The sequence below is a fragment of the Cyprinodon tularosa genome, unplaced genomic scaffold (assembly GCF_016077235.1).
Source record: "Cyprinodon tularosa strain WSP-4 unplaced genomic scaffold, ASM1607723v1 ctg294, whole genome shotgun sequence".
In the NCBI taxonomy this organism is placed as follows: domain Eukaryota; kingdom Metazoa; phylum Chordata; class Actinopteri; order Cyprinodontiformes; family Cyprinodontidae; genus Cyprinodon; species Cyprinodon tularosa.
The window spans coordinates 266,421-282,202 of NW_024039001.1; the positions used below are offsets into that span (position 1 = coordinate 266,421).

Consider the following 15,782-nt stretch of genomic DNA (forward strand, 5'->3'; position numbering starts at 1 on the left):
TTAAGAATAATATATATATATAGATATATATATATATATATATATATATATATATATATATATATATATATATATATATATATATATATATTATTTGTCTTTAAATATGCAGATATATCCAGCACTCTTATTCGGTTAAATGTGCTTTAGCAAGTTCTAGCTCAACCACACACTTTGTGAAGACATATTTCATTGTTTTTGGCAGAGGTAGAGTTTATTTAGAAGAGCTGAACTCCTTGAATTGACCTGAATTTTAGACATATTTGTAAAAATCTTTTCGCCTTAAATCAGTGGGATTACGTTCTTTAAGGAACACTTAGCTGTGGCCGTGTTTCTGCTGACCGGCCCAAACTATAAACCTCTAATCAAAGGGAATGCCTTAGAATGGTTGGGAGTAAATAAAGGAACCAATAATGTTCAAGTCAGCTTTACATCAAAAACTCCCAAACAACCAGTTTAACCACTTTAACAGTGAGGTAGTTTAACATCTATGGATTGAGAGGGTGCAGGCATGAAAAGTGCACTGCAAAAATGATAATTAGATAATATGCACTTGAAATAAGACAATGCAATTATTTTTGTGTAATTTCCATATTTCTTATTTTAAATTTGAGTGATAATTTTCCATTGAAAAAGTCTCACCTCCTCATTTCAAGAACAAATATACTTATTTGATAAAAAAATAACTTTTTCCAGTGGTAATATATTACTCAATTGCACACCTTCACACAAAAGAGCCTACTAGAATGATCTAGTCCCATTGAATGAATTTAAGGCCATGTTAAAATGTCATGTAATTCAAAAATGTAACTGCCCTATGTGACCTGTCTTTTCCTCTATGTGAGATTTTGTCTATGTTGTATTTCTGTTTGTATTTTAACTGGTGTGCCGTCTTGGCCAGGTCTCCCTCGAAAAAGAGATTTCAATCTCAAGGGACTTCCTGGTTAAATAAAGGTTAAAAAAAAAAAAAAAAAAAGCCTACTAGAACATGGTACATTTCATGTTAAAATATGAAAAAGAAACTTAAGTTTCACTTAATCATAGTGAAGTCCAACAAAAAATGTTTCAGTACAAATGGATAAACCAGGCTAAAATTAAACATCTGAAATGCTCCTGCTGAAAATATGTGCCTTAACCATTTTGAATAAGCCCATTTTAATCAAATTAAAAGAACTCTAATACTTTGACAGCGTTATGCAAAAAGCTTGAACTGAACGTAAGACCTTTGTCATCAAATTTCAATGTGTAAAGGGACTTCATTCTAAATATGTATTGTGGTGTATGTAAATATTTGAAAATGCAGGTCTAGTCCTGCATAGATGATAGTAATTGAACATTTAATTTAAACTTCTGGGCTTAATTCTTGTTATTAAACTTCATTGAAATAATTTGTTGTTAAATAATGTGGCCATAGACAAAAAAAAAGCTTAAACAATTTTTTAAAACACCCACATTTCAAATAACAACTATGACCGTGACGAGTGAACCTCTGACCTTAGCTATGCATTTAGGGCCACAGGTGAGTTAAATTTGTTGAACTATTTATCTTTATTGGTACTTGTGTTCGTCATCTTTTCAAAAGCAATAAGAGCATCAACAAGAATAATTAAGCAATTCCTGGAATTCTGAATTTCTTTTTCGACTCACATGGGCAGCGTCTTATAATCCCAGCAAATCTTGCACAAAAACATGCTGTAGAAAGAGATGTGATGTAATAAGCGATTTCCTTGTTGCCATATTTTATGGGTCTTTTATTGAGTCTTTACAGCCTATCATTACCTTAAAAACATTCCTGGAAAATTCCAATGTGTTGTATAGGTTCTGAGCTTAGGAGGAATTGAGCCTAAACAAGCTGTTGCTTAGAATTTCTAGAAAGCTATTGCCTATATGTGGCGAGGTCATTGCAGCCGTCTTTTCCAGAAATTTGATTAGAGTCCTGCTCTTAGTTTTTAATGAGGAAAAACGTAAAAGTGTAAACGTATGTTGCAACCTGCTTGCATTTCCTCAGAAACCATCGCTTTAAGTAGGAAAAAAACAGGTACTGGTACCCCCCTTAATACCATCCAAATATATAACAATAACGTGGATAATATTTTTACACAGATCTATAGATCTGACGAAAAGGAACAAGAACAAAAAGTTATAAGTCAAATCTATTTGAGCTAAATTCAAAGTATCATGAAGCCACTTTGACTCACTTCAAGCCTCATGATTTTAAAATGCAAATATAACATTAAAAAGATAAGGGTATGAAATGAAATATAAAATATATCAATAACCTCATAAAGGTTTCCTATTGCATGCAAAAGTATTCACAAAAGAAAAATATGGACCTCTCCAGTCTCCCTTATGACTCTCCCTTCTATGATCACAGTATGCAATTAAGTAGTAAAAAGAGCTCTGCTACAGGTGATACTCTAATTAAGTCACGAGTTGATGAATTCAAAACATCTTTGCAACTTCAGGGATGCCAAATTGTATCTGTTGTCTGTTTTCTGCTTTGTTTGCTACTGTTTCTTGAAACATTGTGTCTCTTTTTGTATGTTTGAGGACAGAAATGAACTGATCCCATGTTCACCATTCAAAGAGAAAAGGCTGAATAGAAGGTATAATATTAAATGCAAATGGTGAACCATATAATCTATTGCACTATGCAGTAAGATTCAAAATTCAGCGTGCTGACATCATCTCCAGGAAATGTCCCTGAATTTCAGTAGAAAATTCAGGCTTGGGTTATTCCATTCTAATGCAACATAAGAAGCAGAGATACAGGAGTAATTTACCTATTACATGTTGTCCACATAAAATATTTGTACAAATCGGGCTTTATTCGAACAGAACTTTACATGATGAGTTCTAGTTCTGTATTACACTCCACACTATTGCATATCAATCACTGTACTATATTTCTTTCCTTATTGTAATCTTTCTCAAAATCTGTAAAATTATGTGAAAGCATATGCACCATTTTTGGTGGAATTTATTTTTTTTTTTTAAGATTTAAATTTATAACAAATGAAACCCGTTGCTTTGATGCAAAATGCTTGCCATGCATTCATGCGGCTGATGAGTGAGGAAAAGTAGAGAAGAATTATCTCGGCATTGATGTTTACAGCTCCCGAAGGACTCAAATGAACCTGTGCAGAGTTAAATAATAACAACAGCCCTGTCCTCTTCTCTACAAGGAAACAAATGTTGGACTTTGCAAGATTCTGATTCTACAAACCCAGGGTAGCCCTTTGGGGGCCCTGAGAACAAATGCTGTGCGGTGCCATCCTCCACCCCTATTGCAAATGAATGAAAATGCAGAATTGTTTCTCTTTATTTTCAAGATATCATCTCAATATTAATGTTTTGTCAACAGATGCAATAAATAGGAAAAATTAAAATTTTACACCAACATTGGTGGATATACTTTTAATATATCATGGATGAAAATTAACAAAACAGAGTTTGAGAGGAATTACAATAAGGAAATAAGTATTCATTAATAATTTAACTGAGATGTTGAGCATTCTTCGCCCCATCAGGGATCTCCGGTCTGCTGATCAAATGGTTCTGGATGTCCCTAAGTCTCGGTATAAACAGTGGGCCGATCGTTCCTTTGTGGTTACTGCTCTTAAACTGTGGAACAACCGGCCCCACGGTCTGCAGGTTCTCACTGATCTGCACCTTTTTATGTCCAGATTAAAGACTCTTTTAAAAAAAACAAAAATGGCTTTTAATACTTAGGACACATTGTTTTATTCTTATGACTTGTTTTTTTTGCAATGTTTTTAATCTTTCTGTGAATTACTTTCGTCCTCCTGGTGTTGTAAATTTTTATTTGATTTGATGTGAAGTACAGTAAATAAACTGAAACATTGGGGAATGTAAAACAGAACTAGAACTCATTATATAAAGTCCTGTTTGAATAAAGCTCTATTCACACAGGATAAACATTTAAAGTGGACCCCATGTACACTGCAAAAACAATCCAGAAATAAGTAAAAAATGGCTTAAATTAAGTATATTTAGCCTTAATTTGAGCAGGTAAATAAGATGATTTGCCAATGGAATGAGTATTTTCACTCTTAAAATAAGATAGTTAGATAATATTTACTTGAAATAAGACGATAAAATATTTTTTTCTTATTTTAAAAGGAAATTGTCTTGTTCCATTGGCAAAGTGTCTTACTTATCTCCTCAAATCAAGGAAAAACACACTTATTTTAAGAAAAAATAACTTATTGAGATTTATATTTTTTGCAGTGTAACAAATAAAGCACTCCTCTATGTCTGCTTTGTATGTGTTGGATTGCTTTGGAATAATACAAGCCTGAATTATTTTTAAAGATTCTGGGACATTTCCTGGAGATGATGTCAACATGCTGCATATTCAATTATAAACCACAAGGCTTTAAATCCCGTATTTCAGTGGAAAGGGGGCTAATGTTGGTAAAAGAGCAGCAGCCTGCAATGCAGGAAGCCTGTAGAGGGAGCCAACAGGATATAAGGAGATTCAGCATCCTTTAAAAGTATTAGAAAAACCTAGTATGGATAAATCGTCTTTACATGCCGTCTGTTTTTGTTGTTTTTCTGATTTAAAACACAAGGTGTCATTGTTACTTACTGCTCCTTTAACAAGCTAAACAGTGTTTTAACATGCTACATACTGTACATAACATGACATACAGACGGATGGACGGACAGACACAGATTTCTGAAAGACATAGAAGATAATCCAGGAAATGTAAACATAATGTGCACTAAAGGCTGCCATAACTAATCAGCTCGGCAAAATACGAGGAAGATGCAAAGAAGCAGGAGGAAACTAAGCCTTTAGTTTTTCTGTCTTGTTGAAGAAATTTGTTAGTTAATTGAAATCAAGTAATTTATCAGTTGCCAGTTCACAAAACGTCATCTCAAGGCATCTTACAGTGACAATTCATTCAGCCAGATGGTAAATTTTCTTACACACTTATCCCAAGTGGGGTCGCAAGGGGTGCTGGTGCCTATCTCCCGCTGTCTACAGGCAAGAGGCAGGGTACACCCTGGACACCATCGCAGGGCAACACAGAGACAAACAACCACCTAAGGGGACTTTAGAGAAGCCAATTAACCTAACAGTGATGTTTTTGGACTGTGGGAGGAAGCCAGAGTACCCAGTGAAAACCCATGCATGCTCAGGGAGAACATGCAAACTCCATGCAGAAAGACCCCAGGCCAGGAATCAAACCCAGAACCTTCTTGCTGCAAGGCAGCAGTGCTACCCACTGCACCACTGAGCAGCCCTTTTAGGCAAACCAATTGCATGAATTAAGTTATGGACTTTTTTAGGACACTCCTTCTGGGTGAGATTGCATGACAGTAGAAATTTGTCTGCATTTTGTTTTTGACTCTACAGCAGTTCATCACTCCTGAGCACACATGCAGCCGCGATAGAGAGGGAAAAATTCCCCTTTAACAGGAAGAAACCTCCTACAGAACCCGAGTGGAAGTGGCCTTTGACCGAGGCTGACTGGGGGTTCAAAGAAAGAGAAGCAGGCATGAAAAAGGAACATAGAAGCGCTGATCCATGAATATTTTCAATGTTGGAAAAGGTATTGGTGTAATACAGTCCATTGCAAAAGTATTCAGTCCCCTTGAACTTTTTGACCTTTTGCTCCATTTCAGGCTTCAAACATAAAAATATAAAATATAACTTTTTTGTGAAGTGAGACACAATCATGGAGTGGAATGGAATTTATTGGATATTTCAATCTTTTTTTAACAACTAAAAAACTGAAAAGGGGGGCCTGCAAAATTAATCAGCCCCTTTCCTTTCAGATCAGTAAACTCTCTCCAGAAGTTCAGCTTTAATCTCTGAATGGTCCAATGTTGACCTAAATGATTGGTGATGATAAATAGAATCCACCTGTGCGCAATCAAGTCTCTGTAAATGCACCTCTTATAGTCTCAGAGGAACACAGCAGAAAGGTCTAAGATACTTTTGTGGTGAAGTTTAAAGCCAGATTAGGATAAAAAAAAGTAGTTTCCCAAGCTTTAAACATCCCAAGGAGCACTGTGTAAGTGATAATATTAAAATGGATAGATAATAAAATCAGACCACTGAAAATCTAGGAAGACCCGACTGTCCCTCTAAATTGTCAGACTGATCAGAAATGCAGCCAGGAGGCCCATGATCACTCTGGATGAACTAGATCTACAGTTAAGAGGGGAGACTGTCCATATGACTACAATCAGTTGTAAACTGGATAAATCTGGCCTTTATTTAAGAAAGCCATTTCTTAAAGATGTCCATACATGTCTTGTTTAAAGTTTGCCACAAGCCACCTTGGAGACAAACAGAACATGTGAAAGAAGGTTCTCTGGTCAGATCAAACCAAAATCTAACTTTCTGGCACAAGGCAAAACTTTATGTTTGGTGTAAAAGCAACACAGCTCATTACCCTGAATACATCATCCTCACTGTCAAACATGGTGGTGGCAGCATCATGGTTTGGGCCTGCTTTTATTCAGCACAGACAGTGAAGATAGGAGCCAAATACAGGAGCATTCTGGAAGAAAACATGTTGGAGTCTGTAAAAGACCTCAGACTGGGATGGAGATTCATCTTCCAACAAGATAATCATCCAAAGTCCAAGTCCAGACCTGCATCTAATCAAAAATCTGTGGAAAGAACTGTTTTTTTTCACAAACGCTCTACATGCAACCTCACCAAGTTCCAGTTTCAGTCTCTTGATGTGGAAAACTGATAGAGACGTACAGCCCGACCGACATGCAGCTGCAATATCAGCAACAGTTGGGTCTACAAAGTATTAACTGAAGGCCGCTGAATGATTTAGCTCAACCAATTTTTCTGTTTTTATTTGTTGAAAAAGTTTAAAATGTCCAAAACTTTTCCTTCCACTCCATGATTTTCTCCCACTTGTTGATTCTTCACAAATAACTAGCATTTTATATCTTTATGTTTGAAGCCTGAAATGTGTCAAAAGGTTAAAAAAAGGGGGCCGAACGCCTTTGCAGGGCACTGTCCCTCCACATGTGTCTCTGTCTATGGGTAAGACAAGCTCTGAGCCAGTTTTCATATCAAAGTCATTAAAGAGAGCACATAAAGTTAGTCACAGTAAAGTAAGTCTGTAATTAAATCTAGCAGAGAAACAGGACTACTGCGATGGCAAAACCTATGGCCACACCTTAAAAGTCTGCACCATACATGCCCCTTCACCTTTATTTATTTATAAGTAGACATGTACTTTAGTTAGCAATAAAATTTTATTGTTAGTTACGAATGTTGTATTTGTAAGCACGCACATTTAGTTCACTATATTTGTACCCACTTATTCATATTTTCTTTATGTTTTTTTTCATCACTAATCTTTGTTTTCTACCTCCCATGGTTCCTAGGAGTTAAACCAGACAAATGGTGGCAGTAAGGGCTCAGATCAGCTAAATTCAGGGAGGGGAAAGTGGACTGTTCCACAGGCTGCTGCTAGAAAGGGGAATTTACATTTTTCTTTATTTTACTTTTTTGCATTTTTTTTGCACTTTTTTGCATTTCACTTAGGATTTATAGATGTAGATTAGTTTATTGCCAAACCTGACTGTACTGATTGTTTGATTAGTTTTGATTACCTCTATTGTGTTATACATGTAGGTCTAATCAGCCAGTGTATATATACCCTGTTGTGTCATTTTTTTGTTAGGTCAGTTATGTTTGCTTTAGCAGTCAGTTAGTTCGGGTTCAGTTTGCTTGAGTTAAATTTTGTTTTTCTATTTTTACTTCTTTTATGACTCCGGAAAATATGTTGCTTTTAAGTTTGGCCTTTTGGGTTAAAAACAACACCCAACCTTTGAATGAATCCCTGTAACTCTTCATGCTCCTTACATTGGTCCTTCACTACTGGACTGCAAAACAGGCCCAACTCAATCGTCTGTAATGAAAAGTGTTGATGGCAGCTGCCTGCCTGATAGTTCTCTCCAGAATGGTGTCACCGCCAGAGAGGAACAGAACAAAAGAAGCTACTATGACAAGACAAAGCAGAGAGAATAAACAACTTAGGTGTTAAACTAACAAATACTGCAGAATAAGAGAATAGAGATGGAATGAAGCAGAATAATGAAAAGTAGTCTCCATGTCCTCCAGCAGTCTAACGTTACAGCAGCATAACTATAGAGATGCTCAGGATATCACGAACCACTCTTAACTATGAACTTTTTCAAAAAGGACAGTTTTAAGCCTTGCCTTACAAGTAGACAGGGTGTCTGCCTCACGTACTAAAACTGGGAGTTGGTTTCACAGGAGAGGAGACTGATAAAGACTAAATTTCCTTTTTAACTTTTTAACATTTGGCCTCAAGTTTATATGTGATTTCGCAAGCTTTAATAAACGTGAAAAATCCACATCCAAACTTGAGGCCAGATGTTAAAAAGGTAAAAATCGAAATGTATACCCGTAGGACAGATTATCCTGGATTTACAGCCTTCCAGTAACTGATTCTCTACTGTGTCACATGCCACAGTTTTACATGTTTATATTGCTTTAATCAGAGAGATGATTGACTCACCGTTCAGCAATTTAGCGATTTGCACAGCCCAGAATCCTTTTAACGACAGAACAAGCAAGAAACTTTAAACTATATTAAAGTGACCAAATCCACTTTAACTTATGGAAGTAAAGTTCGGGTAAGTCTTCAAAAAAACAAGCAAACAAATTCAAATAAAACGAAATAGGTTTTCTGTCTAGAAGGAGTCTAGATTTATTCTTTGATATATAATGAAAATAGGGGCAAAGGTCAGATTAGATTAAATGCCTCAACATGTATAGTTCAGAGTAATAAAAATGGTTTGAACTGATAAGACAGCTTCTAAGGTTTGACATGGCAAACAGGGTGGAGAAATTCACACCAATATTTGTTGGGAAATTATGTTTCCCAAGGATATTAGCAGATATCAGAATTTGGAGGGTGGTGTGAAGCATAGGCATAAACAACTTCCTTTAAAGTAACACAATCAGTTGCTTAAACATTTGTTTCCTCCTTAATTTCTGTTATATTGTTTGTTGTTGTTAAAACCTTTGAACATGGTTAAGAGAAAGCATACTGTAAGATAAAGCTTAGAAAAAAAATTAGAATGTGCAACATAAGCATATTTTCAATTTCAGGGAACTAGTAATATTCCTTCATTGTGGATTTTCAGTTTAAAAAATTTAAATCTAGACATTTTTTGGAAATATTTGTGCTAATACCAAATACACCTCTAGGTAGGAACTTTTGCGAAAACAGTGTTACACCTGTGTGAAACTATTCCGGAAAGAATAATGTACATTTTTTCTTTATCTTGTTGAAAAAAATAAAATCAAAAGTTACAGAAAAAGGAGTAACATTTGGTTTGTATTTTTAGGTACTTTATATACCATTTTTAGTTTTTATTACAAAAAAATAAATAAAGACAACACTATATATATTCAGCTGTTTCAGTTAAAAGAAGGTAAAACAAAAATTGCTTATATGAATTGAATATGTAGTAATAATTAAAACTATTGCATGCAAAGCATTTAAACTTGATGTAAAAATGTGTCATAAATGCATTTATGTATAATAAAGCAGTAGCTCCTTACTTTAACAAATTTGAAAGTGCTCAATCTCCAAGATTTCCCTTTATTTCTAACTCCAAGAAAGCCTGAGTCATGTGGTACAAGGAATCACATTAAAAAAGTACATTTTCTGTTAAATATGTAAATACAGCCTTTAAAATGTGTAACTTGTAAACTCATATACAGTAAATGCATTGCTCAAGAACTTTTGAAATTCTTTTACAGCTTTCTCTACATTAATCATCATCTCTAACAGCAAATTTCACATCACAGTAGAACAACCACTGCACACTAATTTCTGAAAACAACACAATGATACCACTCCTCTATGTGTTTACATTGTAAAATTAAAAAATTGGATGTAGGTCAGATACAACTTGTCATAATAGGTTTAGCATGTGCTTTGGGTATTGTCTTGGTGCTGTTTAATCTTTTTATGGTGCTTTTTTATTATTTTTACGATTAGAGGCATAATCCAGGGCAATACGCTCCCTATCTTTTGACTTCCTGGAAAGATAGTTAAATGAACTGCTGGCTCTTACGAATCAGCTGTCAGACTATAAAAGGGATGATGTTCCTTCCTGTTTGAGTCCAGTCAGGTTAAGGATGGGTTGCAGACGCACAGACTGCCTCTCTCGGCCTCTGTCAAACTTCTTTGAAAAACTCGGATCAACAGTTGGCTCCTATCCATTTTACTTTTTTGTTATTCCAATTTTGATCACAGCGTCACTTAGCGGGGGCTTTTTTTTCCTCAAAGATAGAGAAGATAATGATCTTGAACGCCAGTTTACCCCCAAAAAAGGACCCTCGAAGGCAACTAGAGCTTTTGTTAGGGAGAACTTTCCTTACAATGCTTCCATGTTTTCTGAGAAAAGATTGTATGACAGTGGGAACTTTGCATCTCTCATTGCTGTGTCAAAGAACAGCAACAATATTCTGGAAAGCCCTGCCTTGGAGGACATCATCAGACTCAATGAGAAGATTCAGAACATCACTGTGAACAGCAAGAGGCTGGGATTCAGTCAGGCCTGTGCCAAAGCCAATGAGAAGTGTGTCTCAAACGTCATCCTGGAAATCCTCAGCTACAATGAGACCAGCAGAAACAGCATCACCTACCCAGAGCATCGACATGGGTCCAGCTTGGTCTTCCTTGGCTCTGCGCTCGGTGGAGTTCTAACAGATGCAAACGGCAACATCCAGAGGGCTCAAGCTTTGAAGTTATTCTACTACTTAAACAACCAAGAATCTGCAGCCGAGACTTCCAAGTTGTGGCTAAGAGGATTTAAAGCGCTGCTGTCAGATGAGACAGACAGGAAACACATTGACGTATGTAATCCCTTTGTTTTATTCTTTGACAATAAATCTAGCACACACACACAGTGAGGATGTGAACTGAAATCTAACTGCCCTTCTGTAAGTTACTTAAAATGTTGAAGCAGATGCATTGGTTTAGTCATAAAACTAATTTTGCTTAATCAATAAATCTGAAACCTTTACAATGGTATGGTTTTCATATAAAAAATTATCAAGGGGGGGAAAAACAGTCTAAACTTACCTGCTGCTAAGTAAAAAAGTTATCCAATCCTCATCAGATCGGGTTATTAAGGAACCGTGACAAGCCACATTTTTCCAGACCTCTGGCCTAAATTTAAAAAATGCTACACCTGTCAAGAATTACAGGCTCAAAAAGCAATACCTTATCTAAAAAGTACCATAATCAGAGGAATTCAAGCATCTCTGCACCTGACAGCAGTTTAAAAAATATTTTAAAGCTATAATGTTAAAACAATTATTAATAATTTGAGAAAAAGTGGGACATTGGCAAAGCATCCCAATATGGCGGCCAACCAAAACTACTGCAAAATATCAGCATTAGTTCACAGTAATTACATGTAGTTTAATATTGCTGGTATTTATCTACTGTTGGTTGGGGTTAAAGGCAGTAGCAGATTTGATTTTTTTTTCTTCTTTGGTCTCCTAGCTGTTCACTATTTTAATTTCTTTAGGCTCAAACTGGACAATATGCTTTGATGAGTAAAAATGAGACAACCTTCAGGAAGCCTGGCGAGCCACTAAAAGGGACTTCTTTTTTAATTGCTCAAAGGAAACCTGCAGCCAATTCCTTGTTAGAGAAAATCTACAGTCCATCCCATGTTCTCATTCTGCTGCAGATTAAATCGTAAGACTCATTAAAAGCATGATTTTTTTCTGCTGTGCTGCTTTGCAGGTCTCTTACTACACCTCTAAATCCAAGCAGGAGGAGATCGACAGCCACACCATAGATGGATTCCCTTTGTTCCTCATCACTTATGCCTGTGCTATAAGCTTCTCTGTGATTTCCTGCCTAAGGTAAGAAGTCATCAGCGAATGTCACACAGAGCGCTTGACATCAATTCATGTAGAGGATACAGAGAGATATTATTCATCCGTTTGAGCGATGTTAAAATGACAGACCACACAGAAAACATTAAATAATTTTGAAACAAAATTAATACAGAAATAAAAGTTGTAGCTTTCAGAAACTTAATATACATTTCTCACACCGAATTAATGTAGTTTCAAATTATATGCATTGGTTAGAAAATTTATTTCACTGTGGAAATAAAAGAAGAAAAAAAGAAAGAAAACGAATTTAACTAAAATTCCTCCGCTCACATGCGGCAACAGAAGTTTAACCTGTTTTGAAATGTAAATCTGTCAATCTGAGTTTTTTTACTCTGTGGATAAAGGGTGTATGTCTATGATATAAAAAAATAGCTTTATTATTTGCTTCATTTGAGATGTGTTTAATATTTTTTAACCTGTTATTTTCGATGTTTTGTAATGTGCATGAGAAGTCAAAATGTCTCAAGCATTTGAGTCAAAATGTCTCAAGCTCTTTACAATCTTTCTCAACTTGAAAAAAGTCAAATCTCTGGCTTAATGAGTCATGTGACCTACACCGCCGCTTTAAATCAGTCTGAGCTCCATTTAAACATGAGCTAAAAAAGCAAAACGTTGTTGTTTGGCATCAAAACAGATATGACAATTAGCTGATCACCTATTTTATTTTCTTATTTTTTATTTTTGGTTCTCTGATGTAGAATTTAACACTTGAAAAACGATCTAGACATAAGTAAAATTTCTTAAATTAAGTGTATTTACCCTTAATTTGAGTGGGAAAATGAGATAATTTGCCAATGGAATGAGTATTTTTACCCTTAAAATAAGATAATTAGATAATATGCTCTTGAAATAAGACAATGCAATTGTATTTTCTTATTTTAAATGTACATAGTCTTTTTCCATTATGAAAATGTCTCTTTAACCTCCCAATCCAAGAGCAAATGCACTTATTTTAAGAAAAAATGACTTCTCTCGATTTTTTCCAGTGAATCTAGAGGGGTGAATGTAGCTTTGTCTTAACTGACTTTTAACTTGTTGGGAAAAAATGGTCTGCAATCAGATTCCAAAACACGACGGGAGCCTGTTTAGTTGTGTGACTATTCAGTGTTTACATTGTCTTTCAGGGGCACCAAACCTGGTGGTTACAGGTCAAGCACCCCTAAGGGCTAAAAGTTACACACTGATGCCACTCTAATTGATTTACAACTTACAGTGAATTAATTTACAAATTCTTGTCTATAGAGGACTTACACACAGGAATGCATAAATCTATGATTAATGTACTTTAAAGCATTTGTGCTTAGGGCACTCAAATGGTTGCACCGCCCTTGAACTTGCCACAGTTGCTTTTAATTCTTAACCAAGCGTGTTTCATTAACAATATTTTTCATAAGCAGAAGTTATCTTACATCTTGTATTCTTGAATGGCACCATGTTTGTTCTTATTGGCCATTTTGTGTGTTAATAGTCTGAAATAAACATGCATATATATTTTTTCACCTCCTTTCCAGATCCGACCATGTCAGAAATAAAATTTGGGTGGCTGTATTTGGTGTTTTATCCTCTGGGCTGGCAGTTATCTCCTCCTTTGGCTTACTGCTTTACATTGGGGTGCCATTTGTCATAACTGTTGCCAACTCTCCTTTTTTAATATTAGGTAAGAAAAAAATCAAACATTTTAAAATGCAACATAAAATCAGCAGATGCTAATGAAACCATTTTTTTTTCTCCTTTCAGGAATTGGTCTGAACAACATGTTTATAATAGTTTCCGACTGGCAGCACACCCATGTAATGGACCCTGTACCGAAGCGGATGGCTCACACTTACAAAGAGGCAGTGATGTCTATCACCATCACCGCCTTAACAGATGTCCTGAAGTTCTCCATCGGCGTCATGTCTGATTTCCCGTCAGTGCAGTCTTTCTGTCTGTACACCGCCATCTCCATCATATTCTGTTATGTCTACACCATCACCTTCTTCGGTGCGTTTGTGGCTTTGAACGGCCGGCGGGAGGCTAGCAACAGGCACTGGTTGACCTGCATGAAAATACCATCAGAGAAATCAATTGACCAGACTCAGATATATGACTTCTGCTGCATGGGAGGCAGTTATGATGAGCAGACAGGAGCAGAGAAAAAAACAGTTGTAAGTAATTTCTTCAAGGATTACTACGGACCGTTCTTGATGAAACCATGGGTCAAATGTGTTGTACTTATTATTTATCTGGCGTATTTAGCAACAAGCATCTTTGGATGTTTCCATATTCGGCAGGGAACTGAACTGTATGATCTGGCTGCTGATAAGTCTCATGTTACGAGATTCAACATTAAGGAGAGGCAGTATTTCTATGAATATGGCCCATCCGTCATGGTCATTGTAAAAGATGATATGGCGTATTGGGATAAGAGCAAAAGATCTCAACTTCAGGGATGTCTAGAAGATTTTAAGGAGCTCCACTTTGTTGACAGGGAGTTTTATACATCCTGGCTTGACTCTTACATATCCTACAGTCAAGAAAAAAACCTAAACATTGACGATAAGAATGTTTTTCTCTCAAATCTGCCTCCATTTTTTGAACGTTATCCTTATTTTAAGCAAGATTTGAACCTAAGTGGGGATGCTGTCCATGCATCCCGGTTTTTCATACAGATTGTTAATACCACTAATGCCAGTGAGGAAATTGAAATGCTGAAAGTCCTTAAATCTGTTGCAGGCAGATGCAAGGTAGCTTCATTATTGTTCTACCACCACGAGTTTATTTACTTTGATCAGTACGACGTTGTGGTGAAGAGCACCATTAAAAACGTCTTAGTTATTACCGCCGTGATGTTCGTTGTCTCTCTCCTGCTGATTCCCCACCCGGTTTGCTCCTTGATGGTCACTTGTTCGATTGGTTCGGTGACTGCTGGAGTCAATGGTTTCATGGCTCTTTGGGACATCAGTCTGGACTCCATTTCAATGATCATTTTCACTGTCTGCATAGGATTCACTGTGGACTTCTCTGCTCATGTGTCCTATGCCTTTGTCTCAAGTGAGAAGCCCCATCCAAACAACAAGGCAATAGACGCTCTGTCCAGTCTGGGTTACCCCATCATTCAAGGTGCCTTGTCCACCATATTAGGGGTGTCAGTGTTAGCCATGTCAGAATTCTACACCTTTAGGACCTTTTTCAGGATTTTTCTCCTGGTCATGTTGATTGGGATGGTCCATGGTCTCGTTTTCATGCCAGTCTTCCTGACAGCCTCTGGATGCGGCACAGATAAAAAGAAAAGTCGAGATAAGGAATTGAAAACTACAAAACTTTGACATTTGCAGGAATACTTGAACATTTTAGGCACACCTTTCTACTTTTATGTATTAAAATGTATAAAAAAAACAATGTTTCTAATAAAAGTTTATTGTGTAAAACCTATATACTACATATTTGAAGTTATTTTTATGTATTAACTCTTTTCCACTGAAAACCCTGCGATTTAAAGCTGCAAGATTTGTATTATCAAGGTAACAGAAAGTCTGGGTTACTTTTTCCTATTACTCTGTCTGCCCTGTTACAATCAACCTGAGAAAAACTATACTACATATTTAGTCCTTCGTTTGTGGTTATACGAGCATTAAAGGTGTTCTTGCTTTACATCCAGTGCTGACTAACTATAAGTAAATCCCTAAGCTTAAAAACTTTAAAATTTAGTATTTTATCAACTCACATTTGGCCAAAACTGATTTTTTTATGATTGAAAATAACCACTTATTCTCTTTTGTAATAACTAGGTAAATTTAAAAAATCTGTAGCACAAACATTAAATGTTTTTAGTCAAAAG

At 36.1% G+C, this 15,782-nt stretch overlaps 1 protein-coding gene across 1 annotated transcript; it reads left to right on the forward strand.

Moving 5' to 3' along the window:
* The first annotated feature begins 10,173 nt into the window (after positions 1–10,173).
* On the forward strand, positions 10,174–15,378 carry LOC119787318 (patched domain-containing protein 3-like). The gene is made up of 4 exons (XM_038291112.1): positions 10,174–10,903; positions 11,805–11,926; positions 13,474–13,619; positions 13,700–15,378. The coding sequence occupies exons 1-4, from the start codon at positions 10,184–10,186 to the stop codon at positions 15,268–15,270; spliced, it is 2,559 nt and encodes an 852-aa protein (XP_038147040.1). The 5' UTR covers positions 10,174–10,183; the 3' UTR covers positions 15,271–15,378.
* The last annotated feature ends 404 nt before the right edge of the window (positions 15,379–15,782 follow it).